This window comes from Camarhynchus parvulus, chromosome Z (assembly GCF_901933205.1).
Source record: "Camarhynchus parvulus chromosome Z, STF_HiC, whole genome shotgun sequence".
Lineage (NCBI taxonomy): Eukaryota > Metazoa > Chordata > Aves > Passeriformes > Thraupidae > Camarhynchus > Camarhynchus parvulus.
Genome location: NC_044601.1, coordinates 56051811 through 56064232, shown reverse-complemented (window position 1 = coordinate 56064232; position 12422 = coordinate 56051811). Strand labels below are relative to the sequence as shown.

Sequence of the window (12422 nt, the reverse complement as noted above, 5' to 3'; positions counted from 1 at the left end):
GTTCAGTAGTTGTCTAAAGCAAGTTCCAAAGTATATATTGGGATTATGAATGAGTAATGAATATTATTATTTATGGATGATGCATTGCATTTTGCTCACAATTTCACTGCTCTGGTTGGAACCCTCAGCAAAGGAGCTGTGGAAGTAGGTCACAGAGGCTGAAGTAGAGGTGGCAAATTAGCAGTTCAGGGTACAGTGTGGTATCTTCCCTGAGTTTTGGCTGGAATGTCATTTTCTGTTCTGGTATCAACTATATGATTTGGATAATTGGATGATTAGAACTACAACTCAGAGAGAAGTTGCAAACTTCAGCTGTCAGTAATTCAATGAGTTGTGTGCAGTAGGGAAGGAAAGGCAGAATGTGATAAGGAAATAATGTCCCAGTGGAAAAAAAAGATTACTAGTACAAACCAGACGGAGTGTCACTAACATTCAGTGCCACAACAGATTAGTCTATTGAAAATGAAAACAACCTAGCTATGTGCAGTTTGTGATACTGCAAGCGGCTGGGCCAGTCTTGCTTCTCTCTAGTGGTACAATTATTCTCAAACTCAACAGTTAAAACCCAGTGACCTCATCTGTTTAAAAAAAAAAGCCAAAGGCCAGTAGCAAGACCTCTTTGAAGATTTTAAAGGAAAATACTGAAAACAAGCTGCATTTCTGGATATGAAAATCACGCAACAGCAAAGCACATGCAAAGCAGCATTTCTTGCAGCCCATTTTGAAATTCCTTTACACAAAGTGTGATTTTCAACTACTAAACATTTTTGCTAAAACATAGTAATTTGTCAAGAGTGGGAAATAGTGTGCATACTTTTACTGATCTGCAAAGCCTGGGTCTCATGCTCAAATCTGATGTGAAGCCTGTTTCTTTTCAGAACCAGTGCTAAAGAACCTTGCTTCACATCTCCCACAAAATTTGCTTTCCATGCTTCAGTACCTTCACTGATTAACCATTATGCCATTAAGAAAATACATCTTTTTAAAAAGTTGTACATTTGCAAGGCATTGTTCAGAAACCTTTAGACAAGAAACACTTTTACACAGTGCATTTGAAATTTGTAAATGCTAAAATTCAGGTGAAATAACCTTTAAACCTCTCGTGACTCATCTCTATCATATACAGAACAATGTGATTAAGAGTGGGCAGACAAGCAGCAAAGGGGATCCTTACAGTGAGAAACCTGCTGCTTTCTTTTGCTCTCTCACATTCACTAGCTTGTATTGAAGTTCTGTGAGATTTAAGGTAAGTGGGAAATACTTGAGTGTTTAATGAAAATATTATCCTGTTTTTTTAATGCAGCAGGACAGAGTTAAAACAAATTTTTCCCTGCTACAGTAAAGACTGAAAGCACTTACAAAGTTCATATGTACAGACTATAATACTTCTACACTGGTTTGAATGAAAGTCTCACTTTATGATTTTTAATATTTTCAGTGGAGGAAAAACCTTGTATTGCAAACTTGACTTGAGCTGTTCTTTATATATACAGTTCCTAGCTCCTGATTTTTTTTTACCCAATGATTTGGCATGCTTCTTATCTACTCATAAAATTACTGTTTCCACAAGCTGACAGTACATCTGGAGCTGACAGCTACCTGACAGAAAAAGACGACTCATGACAAATCATGCAAAACTAAAACATGTAAAATGCATGTCCCTTTGAGTCACTGTTACCTCACTGTAAAGGATATATGAATACTTGTTCCTTGGCATTATAAGTTCTGAATAAAAATAATTTCCACAAGACATCTGCTTGTAAAGCCAGCAGAAAGTCTGACCTGTATTTAGATTAAAAGTTTTGTATGAAAATTGTGCTCAACTTAGAGAACATGTATTTGAAAGTCATCTAGTTTTCACATTTCTAGTTTCTGAATTTTAGTCTAAAGACTTTGGAATGCTAATACAGTCTTTATGAGCATACTGCATTTTGATACATTTTATTTTTCCAGCAAGAATCAAAAGATAATCGACTCTGCAATTGTGTACTTTGAAGAAGAGAAAGGAGTGCTCAGTGAAGGAAAGATAAAAGAAGATAAAATATCATTTTTGTTTGAAAGCAAGAAGACAAGGTAGTGATATTATACCAAAGGAAATAAAGCTAGTTAAATTTTATTTTCCAAAACTCCAACCTAAATAAGTATGTTAAGTAAACACCCAGAAAACAGCCAGTGCTTACTCTACTAGCAGATGCACAACTTATTTAACCAAACAAATAACAGTGAAATATTATCAGAATTATTTACATGCATATTTACAATGTGTGTTCTTTAGAGTAGCTAACTGTTGGGAAATACTTGTGTTTGGTTTTGGTAACGATTTCTAATCAAGTCTAACCAGCAACAGGTAACAGGAAACACTTCAACTGAGTTTGGCAACAACAACAATGGAGTATCCTAGGAAAACTAACATGATTATATGGAGTCAAAAAAAAGAGCAGTTGGCTTCAGAATGTTAACAGTTATGAAATATATGAATTTACTCCAACTACAAAATTAAATCAAACTACATAAAATTAGAAGAATAAAAGAAAGTTACAGGGGTTGGGAAAGGTTAGACATGTTAGATACATTACTAGAAAAAAAAAGCAAAAGAAAAAAAGCACTGCACATACTCTTGAGAAGCATGGTTTAGAACATAACTCTATTACTATTGCCTTGAAGAACACAACAAATTACAGAATAGCTTTTTCTTGTAGATTTGAAAATAAGCTTATCTGAACCAAAGATCTTGAAAGCACCTCACTTCCAAAATACTGCTTGCTTTTTCACATATCAACATGTAACATATTTATTCCAGGAAAAGAGATAAGTCCAGACCTCACCCATGTGTGTTTCGAAAGAAGAAAAAGGAAATGAACAAAACAAAAACTCATACACAAAACTTTCACAAGCCACTTTTCATGACTGTGATATACAGAAAAGAAATTTTCTTTCTTATTTGGATCATACTCTTCTTGGAGGGGGAAGTGGAGGAAGTAAATGCAAGATATATTGTATATGGTAAATAGGATGAGTAAATCCCAATATATACTAAAGCAAACAAGCAAGCAAATTCAGATCATTATTCTTTCCCTTTCTTCCTCAAGGGAAGTTTTATGGGACAGTTCCCCATTAAATTTTAATTTCAATTATAACTTTTAAATAATTTTTATTGCAGCCAAAACATTGTTCAAAAAACATTTCTCACAAAATAAACTATGATATATACACAACATTTTAAGTTACAGGGCATAAGTTTACATTTTTTGGCAGGTTCTGTTAAACAAAATGGAAATTGTGTAACTTTAGTACTTGGAGAAACTCAAGTTTCTAATTTTGGTACAAATGTTTTGTGTCCCCCTTCACTCTAACCATATCTAAAGTGGTTAAATAAACTAACATTAATACATAACATCTCACTGTTTTCTGTTATGTTCTGATTCTAGACAGAATTTTTCATATGCTTCTTCTATTTCTGGATCCATCTCATCATCAACCTCATCAAAATACCTGGGGGAAAAAAATTACCAAAGGTTAATACTTTTCCATACAGATTTCCATACAGATTTTCAGAGCAAACAGATTTTTAGAATTTGTGTAGATGTCTGGAATAAAACAAAGCTTTATAAATGACTATTATTTATGACATTTTCCTAAAGGGAATGAAAAGGAAAAAAAATAATGGGTGCTAGGATAACAAATAAACAGAAACCTCAAAGCAGCACAGATATGTTCAAATACTTACAGGGTTTGCCACCTTTTTAGATCATCTTATGCTGCCAAGTTTAAAAGACAGAAGTAGTTTCCAAGATGATAGAAAGTTTAATAATGCATCTGTACTAATCCAATTACAAAAAACCATAATTAATAAAATATTAATGTAATTTTGATTGGTCAACATTCTAGTTCAAAGACAGAATACATTAATATAGAAACCCTGCATTCCTGTTTGTTGATATGTAAAAGAAGGACATAGAAAATATGTAAGAAAGGTTTTTGCTTCCAAGTGATGTGCACTGAGGAAGCAGTCTAAATATTTGTCACGCATTCCTTTGTTCTTGTAGAAGTGTAGCCTTCAGAAGAAAGAGGTTTCACAAAGAACCCTCCTCCCTGATGTCATGAGAAATAGCTGACAGAGAATCAGCAGACATTTGTCTAAGCTTTTCTTAAGCCTTCAATAAAGAAGGTTACAGTCATTGTGCTTGAAGGTTGACTCAGTGTTACACATGACACTCTTAGGATTTGCTGTGTTTTTCATGGATGTCTGTGTTCAATTTGCATTTTTCTTCTAAGCAGAGGTTCACATGGGTCCTTTTTTCCCTTCAGTATGAGCTTGTTGATTTCTGATGACATCTCTAATATATCTTCCAGTTCTTGATGTTCTTTACGTTCCCCTCAGCTAGGTACATACTGACAGTTTTCTAATGTACTAAAAAAATACTGATCCAGGCCTGCATTCTTATCACACATAAAAACAACACTGAAAATGTTCTTGTGTGAAATAATGGTCTGAGAGTCCTCTTCAGCAAGGAAAAAGCTCAGACCAATTTATTTTAGACCATATTCCTTATAATGGTGCCAAATTGGTCAGGCTATATTCTGGTGCCAAAACGTCAGGCTATATTCTCAACTATTGCTTCCCCTTTTGCCATTAGGGTGCTTTTCTTGCTCTACAGGAATACTGACTAGCCCTCTAATTGAAGGGAATAGTCCTTAGGCTGAAGAGAGAAAGTTAACACTTTCTCCCTTTCAAAGACACTGGAAATCTGGTAATCATCTCTTGCTGGGATGTTCATGCACATCAGTACAACAAATTTAGTTTGCCTCTCTACAAACACGTGAAGGCTTGGTGCTTCATTTTGCTTGCAAATTTTTTTCTTAAGTGCAGAAGTATGTTTGCACACGTGCATAAACATCTCAACTACATCTGAAATGTAATTACCATACTCAGTAGAATAAACATGAAATAGGTTTCAAACTTGTGTGATTAAAAACCAATTTAAACCTGAACAAATACATCCACTGTAGAACTAAGTAACAATTACATTATTTAGTTTCATTTTTATCAACATTGGGATCCTAAGTCTGAACTATCACAGCATTGGAGTAAAAACAACATTATTAAAAAAATACATCACTAAAAAGAAAACATACAGCTCTCCAGGTCCTGATAGATCTGCTCCATTTTCTTCATAATATGGAAACAAATCCTCTCTTTCAAGCAGCTCTTGGTATTTTTCTTGATAATCTGGCAAAGTAAAAATGAGACTGAGTAACGTAGAAGACTCCTCTGCTAAATTAACAGAAATATATGAAGTTTGAAAATTGGCTAGTTAACGAATCATAAAAGGCAGGAAATGTATTAACAGGAAAAGATCCTTCTGCAATGTTTTCTCAGGACGTTAACGGATATCTAGGAATGATGCCCAATTTCCCATAGAATGGTAAGGTTGTGACAGATGTCTTTACCTCAAATTATGTTGTGCCATGTTGTGCTCAGATTACAGATAAGGAAACCAAGGATTTTGATTTGATTTTGATGCTAACGATGGACAAACAAAAGAAGACTTGAATATTTTTGGCTTTCTGGAAAGGTCAGATGCTGTGGATTACTGAACAAGTTCTTCTGACCTATATGAACTCAAATGCACTTTCTCCATTTCAAACATCTACCTTTAATGCAGAATAAATCCTGTGCTCTACCAGGAATTCAGGGAGAATTTTGTCTTTTAAGTTGAATAGGTTTTAGATTCTTGAAGAATAACATTTTATGTTCTTCAATAGGCCGTGAACTTAACTGCAACTTTTTAAAGAAGATTGAGAAGACAGGTGAGCTAAACTTGTGCCATACCTGGGTCTGCTGCAGTGAAAGGAACGCCATCAGAAGTGTAAAATGTTGGTTCATTCTAAAAATAAAGATCCAGAAAGTTATATGTATTCAGAGAGAAAGAGGTTTGCAGTTTTGAGTAATGCAATTGTCTATTCATCAAACCAAATTCTCATGAAATTTAGAACTGAAATGTCCATATATTCTTACCATAAAATAATTTGGGTCATTTTCAGGGGTAGCTTCTGCATGTGGAGTTGTTCCATGAACTCTACCCCAGTTACTAGATCGCAGTTCTACTAGTTTCAGAAGCATGTGTTTCACATCTCTGAAATAGAGAAGCATTACATAAGTTAGAATGTTTTGTGACAAGCAAGAAATTTGGCTTCTCTTACTGTGCAAATACAAGATAGTTAAATCCATCCAAAACAACAGCTTCAAGAAGGATAATATTTGGTCCATTGTGTAGGTAATTTTGAATTCAATTTTACAACTCTGAGTCTAGATGCTTTATGTGTCAGTAATGAGATATTCAACCTCTTCACTTCCTCTGCTGTTTAGTAGGGAGCTCACATGAAAAAGGAAACCGCTGTGTTTTTTCCGATAATCCAAAACCCTCCAAAACAAGTTAAAAAAAAAACCCTTTTTTTATAAAAATAATATTTGGTAAAAAAAAAAAAATTATATTTAATATAAATTTTATTTATTTATTGTATAATTCTTTTCTTTATTCTAAATTATTATATTTTATAACAAAAATAAAAAAACAAAAACCTCCTTAATTTTAATACAAATAAAAATTTATTTAATCAAATAATAAATAATTTTATTTTTTTTTTTTTTTTTTTTTTTTTTTTGTGTGTTTTTTTTTTTTTTTTTTTTTTTTTTTTTTGTTTTTTTTATTTTTTTTTTTTTTTTTTTATTTTTTAAATTTTTTTTTTCCCGCCTTTTTTCTAGGGCTCCCTCCCCCTTCTACCCTTGACAGATAACTGTCAATCATATATCACCATGGCAATTCCCGCCTTTTTTGTTTCAATTTTTATGTCTATCTAAGTGCCCCTCCCTAATTACATTATAATGAAGTCTTCTCCTCCCCTCGTTCCCCAGGCAACCCCCCTGCCCATCACTCTCTGCCCCTTCCCCATCCCTAGAAAGTTCTCCCAGGGACAGAGAGTGATTGCGTCGGGGTGGGAAGCCGCTCCCAATGTTCTTATGATTTGTCAGCCGGGCTTGTCTTTCATTGTACTATGTCTTGTCATTGGTTGTGTGTGATTTTCCCCCCCTCGGGGTTTCCTATAACTGCCCCAACCGAGGGGCGGGGAATTGCGCAGTTTTCTGCACACCCTCTCCTGTCAACACCCTTCCTCCTCTCCAATAAACCCACCCCCGCTGCGGAAGACTGCCTGCCTCACGCCTCTTCTTTTCTCCGCCTGCTACGCTGCTGCCATGGGACAAGCTGCCTTGCTGAGCCGCAATCCCTTGCCTCAACACAGGGAGGACCCAGGAAGCCAGCTGGTTGCCCTGCTTACTGCAGTGGTCATATCAGCCGGCCCACTAGGCTGCCGGCTGCGCACCTTTCCTCTCCTGCTCTGCTGTGGGAGCTGCCGGGCTGTCCCTTTACGAGCAACCGCAGCTGCTGGCGCCCAACGTGGGGCGGATTTGGATTACGCCGGACCCTCGTCTGACGTCCGCCCCACGGCGCAAAGATCTCCAAGTCTTCACTGGGCGCGGCAGACCCTCCCGTGAGCAGACCCCAGGGCGCTTGGGGTGGCGCTCCGGGAGGAACCAGTAGTCGGTGAACCCTCAACGCCTGGAGGCGACTGCTGAGGCGGAGACCCAACACCCGGACCCCTTTCCTCTCCTGGCCAGGTCACGGTGAGTTCTGCTCGCTCCCCTGTTTTATCGAGCCCCTCGGTGTCGCTGCATACGCCAAGGTGCCCCTTGTCTTCGCGCGACGGGGGGGACTGCGGTCGTGTCGTCCGGCGTCGTCATACGTCAGCCAATCAGGGTGCTGGCCGGGAGTCCCTATTTGTTTTCGTTAAGCGTCGGTTTTTTCATGGTTTCCCGGTGGCAGCGGGGAGCTGCCAGTTTCACTCCCTGTTGCGTTCCGCGAGTCCCTGAGTGGCGTCGGTGGGATCGCGGCTTCCCTCCCCATTTCGGTTTGCTGTTTTTCTCCCCCTCCCTTTTTACTTTACGAGTGTCAGTGAGAAGTGTGCAGCAAATTAACATCGTAGAGCCATGGGTGCTCAGCTCTCAGCTGCACAGCGTGAGGCTGTTCACGTTTGTTCTGCTTTAATTGTTGGCGCAGACCTCCCGCTGAAGGAGCGGGAGGTCAAAAGCCTCGTTCGGTGGGTTTGCTCTCAGTTCACGGATTTTTCCGCAGACTGTTGTCGAGACCTCCAGTTTTGGGAAGAGGTCTCCCGCAAATTGTCTAATCTGGCCAGGTCTGAGGAAATTGATACAGCTAAAAGGATAAAATTGGCATGACACCTCCATTGGGTGGCGCAGCTCCTTGCTGCATTAAGGATAAAGCGAGCCAGGGAACTGAGAGGACGCCCCCGAACAGCCGGTGCTCGGGTTGCCCGGCAAAGTTCGTTCTGTTCGAGTTCTAATGTTGGTTGTTCTAGTTCAGTCCCCAGTTCTACCCCTCAAGGTGTCCCTACCCCTCATTCCTCCCCTGCCATCCCTAACAGACCTGGGATCCTGAGGCGGGCAGAACCGTCCCACAGCCATCCGGAGCCTCAACACCGCCCTGGCCCTCCTCAGGAGCCCCAATCCCCCCGTGGAGCGTGACAAAGGGCACAGTCGCCTTCCACCTCTCCCGCTCCCTCTCCTCCCCGAACCCCCGATTCTGTCTGTTAAAATCCCCAAAGTTAAATTCAAAAGTACGCTTCATGGTCCCTGCCCAAGATGGCCCCCATGGGGCTCAAGATGGCGGGGACCACGAGGCACCGTGGCGGGAACCCTCTTCTCCTCCCCAGAATCCCTTCGTCCTCCCGCCACCCAACCCCTTCCTCCCCTCGTTTAACCCCTTCCTGTCCCAAGATCCCACCTCCTTTCCCATGGAAGCTCCTCCCCAGTACCACCCCACTGCCCCTCCCTTTCCCCCGCCCATGGCTCCTCCTCCAGCTCCTCCTGCTGCACCACCCCCTGCCACGTCATTCGCCCCTCCTTTCATCACGCCCACTCCTGAAGCCGTGCCGCCGGGGGCGGGTGTCCTCGCGTCATCAGGCCCCGCCTCCAGTTCCCACGTCACCTCCCAGCCCCTCCCCATGAGTTCCGGTTCCCACGCTCCCCCTTCCGGTTCCCACGGGCAGCCATCTTTGTTTTCAGCGCTGGGAGCGGAGGGGGAGAGCGTGGGAAACGCGGGGCCCGGGGCACCGAACACCATCACGGCGGCCCCGGTGACATTTCACTGGAGGCAAGGGGGGCAATGGGACATGAGGTGGAATCCCGTTCCCAGGTCAGTGATCCAGGAACTCTGCAAGGTCCAATGAGAATTCGGGGCCAATAGCGAGTTCTTTAAAGGCCTCCTGGATGCCTCCCTGATGGAGACTGAACTCGTTCCAGTTGATATTCGGCAGATTTTCAAGTGCCTGTTGAACGAGTCTCAGTTCTCCCGATGGGAGGTAGCCTGGAGGCAAGCGGTCACTGACCTCCTCCCTCAGATATTAGAACAGCCCAACATTGCGAGGGATGGGAACGGGAATGAATTGACTGTGGATCATTTGTGTGGCTTGGGAGATTGGGCGAAGGGGCAAGAGGCCGCCGAGCTCATACCATCTGACACTCTCGAAAGGACTGCACAGGCGGCCGCTCAAGAGTTTTATAAGATAGTGGCAGGGGTGCCAGCGGTCCCGGTGTTTTCTATCTTCCAGGGGCCAGATGAGTCGTACGACAACTTCGTCATGCAGCTGAAGGCGGGAGCCAGGAGGAGGGGACGAGACAAGAGATGGTGAAGGCCATCGCGGCAGCAAACGCCAACTCAGCCTGCAAAGCCGCCATCTTGAGCTTGCCCCTCCAACCGCGTCCCACCCTCGAAGACATGTTGGTAGTCTGCGCCCGCAAGGTACCATCGCCGCAGCGGGCCGGCGACGCGAAGACCGCTCCATCGTTGCGACGCGTCGCCATGCTGGACTACCCTGAAGACCTCGAGGCTGCTGCCGCTGCCACCCCGCGTTCAGCCCCTGGGACCCCAAAGACCGCCCAGCAAACAACGTGTCATCTTTGCATGCAGGAGGGACATGGGATGCCAGACTGCCCTCTCCGCAAGGAGTTTTATCAATTTAGGAGGGACAAGCAGTCTGGGTGTCCTAGTGGAGGAGCCCCCCCACAAAAAAACTAGTTTCTGAGCGCAGTGGCCCCCTGCACCTTGACAAAAATCAAAGCGGGCTGACACCATCACGCTGCAGGGGGAGGGAGGAGCCCAAAGGGAGCCCGCCGCCAGTCCCACCATCTCCATCTGGGTGGGACGTTTTGCCTTTTCCAGACAGCGACTTTACCGGACTTGACTTTCAACCAGATGCGACAACCAGGGAGGCAGCCTGCCTTCTGTGCATAGATCCCACTCCTTCACCAAAACTGTCGCTAACCACTTTTTCCATCTCTTCCCCTTTCAGGTTGGCGACGACGGAGGACCTCCGCCTTAAGAACACAAACATTCAGTTCCTCACCGTGCACCCCAACGTCCCAGGTAACTGGAGTCAGCTTGACCACCAGTTTGTCGTCATGGGAGACACCAAGTTCACACCACCGGATTTGCAAGTATTCCCGGCCTTGGTGTCTTCAGACCAGCACAGATTTAAAGTCACCACATCGTGTCTCCGTCCCCCACTGTTCCTCCCAAAGGGCACTATCATTGCCCAGGCAATCCCAGTCCACAAAACTGATGACATCATAGTAGGGGACTGGGACCCCGACTGCCCAGGCCAGCGTTCCTCCCTCCCTCTCCGTTGTATTAAGAGGGAGGAGAGGCTTCGTCAAATCCCATCTGTGGCCTGGGCACAGAGGCTGGGGTCATCTAAGCCCCGCCTCGACTGCAGCCTCGCCCAAGGGGGGGACACAATCCATATCCGGGGGATGTTAGACACGGGGGCAGACGTGACGATCATTCCCGCTCGGGAATGGCCGTCACACTGGGAGCTGCAAAACGTGGCAGGATACATCCAGGGCGTAGGGGGGACACAATTGGCAAAACAAAGTAGGAGCATCGTCAAAATTACGGGGCTGGATGGGCAATTAGCGCGTGTTCGCCCATTCGTTTTGAATTATTCTGAGCCTCTCTGGGGGAGAGACACCCTCGCGCAATGGGGAGCCAAAATTGACCTCCCGGCTCCTCGCCCGGTTTTTCGGGTAGTGGCCGCTGAGGAGCGCGTCACCTGGAAACTGAATTGGTGCTCTGACAAACCAGTCCAGGTGAAGCAGTGGCTGCTAAACAAGCAAAAATTAAAGGCGCTCACCGAACTCGTGGAGGAGCAAGTCCGCAAAGGCAACCTGGTGGAGACCATGTCCGCATGGAACTCCCCAGTGTTTGTCATCAAAAAGTCATCTGGTAAGTGGAGGCTCCTGCACAACCTTCGGAAGATCAACGAAATTATTGAAGACATGGGTGTCCTCCAGCCAGGGATGCCATCCCCCTCGATGCTCCCCCGAAATTGGAATTTGGCCACAATTGATCTTAAAGATTGCTTCTTCCAAATTCCCCTACATCCTGATGATGCCCCACGTTTCACATTCACGGTTCCTTCTTTGAACCGTGAAGCTCCCGGCAAACATTACCATTGGCGGGTTCTCCCACAGGGAATGAAGTGTAGCCCAATTATTTGCCAATGGTACGTTGCTGCCCTCCTCGCGCCCATCCACGAGGAATATGGTGACGTCATCCTTCACCATTATATGGATGACGTGCTGGTCTGTGCCCAGGACGACGACCTGCTGGCCCACGTGCTCTCCCGCGTAACAGATTGTTTAATCGCTGCAGGGTTTGAGCTTCAGGAAGACAAGATTCAGAAGATGCCACCTTGGAAATACCTGGGCCTTGAAATCACAAAGCGGACCATTGTGCCGCAAAAATTGGCGATTCACCCAAAGGTGAACACCTTGGCGAATGCACACCAGCTGTGTGGGGCTTTGAACTGGGTAAGGCCCTGGCTGGGAATCATGACCGAAGACCTGGCCCCCCTTTTCAAGTTATTGGAAGGGGGAGAGGCGTTCTGTTCGCCTAGGGACCTCACCCCAGAGGCCAAGGCATCGCTGGAGCGGATTCCTGAGGTACTTGAGGCAAGGCAGGCCCACCGGTACGATCCGGGCCTGCCATTCAAATTTATCATTTTGGGCCGATTGCCACACCTCCATGGTCTCATCTACCAGTGGGACCAGTCCCGCACAACATTTAAAGGGAAGGGCAAAGATCAAGGCACTGGCGACCCCCTCTTGATTATAGAGTGGGTGTTCCTCAGTTGCCACAGATCCAAAAGAATTACACAGCCACACGAGCTGGTGGCAGAACTGATCCGGAAAGCTCGCTTTCGGATCAGGGAGTTGGCAGGTGTGGACTTTGCGTGCATTCACATACCATTAGAGCTTAAATCTGGCAAGTTTCAAATTAAAATGT

The 12422-nt window shown here is 44.1% G+C and overlaps 1 protein-coding gene across 2 annotated transcripts in view; it reads right to left on the bottom strand.

The window, feature by feature from the left end:
- Positions 1 to 1270: 1270 nt before the first annotated feature.
- PAIP1 (poly(A) binding protein interacting protein 1) overlaps positions 1271 to 12422 on the bottom strand; it is a 36542-nt gene continuing 25390 nt past the window's right edge. For both annotated transcript variants that reach the window (XM_030968171.1, XM_030968170.1), the window contains 4 exons: positions 6020 to 6137; positions 5834 to 5888; positions 5137 to 5230; positions 1271 to 3492 (listed from right to left, as the gene is read on the bottom strand). In XM_030968171.1, the coding sequence (XP_030824031.1) occupies positions 3399 to 3492; positions 5137 to 5230; positions 5834 to 5888; positions 6020 to 6137 (361 nt within the window). In that variant the 3' untranslated portion in view covers positions 1271 to 3398. The remainder of the gene's footprint in view (positions 3493 to 5136; positions 5231 to 5833; positions 5889 to 6019; positions 6138 to 12422) is intronic.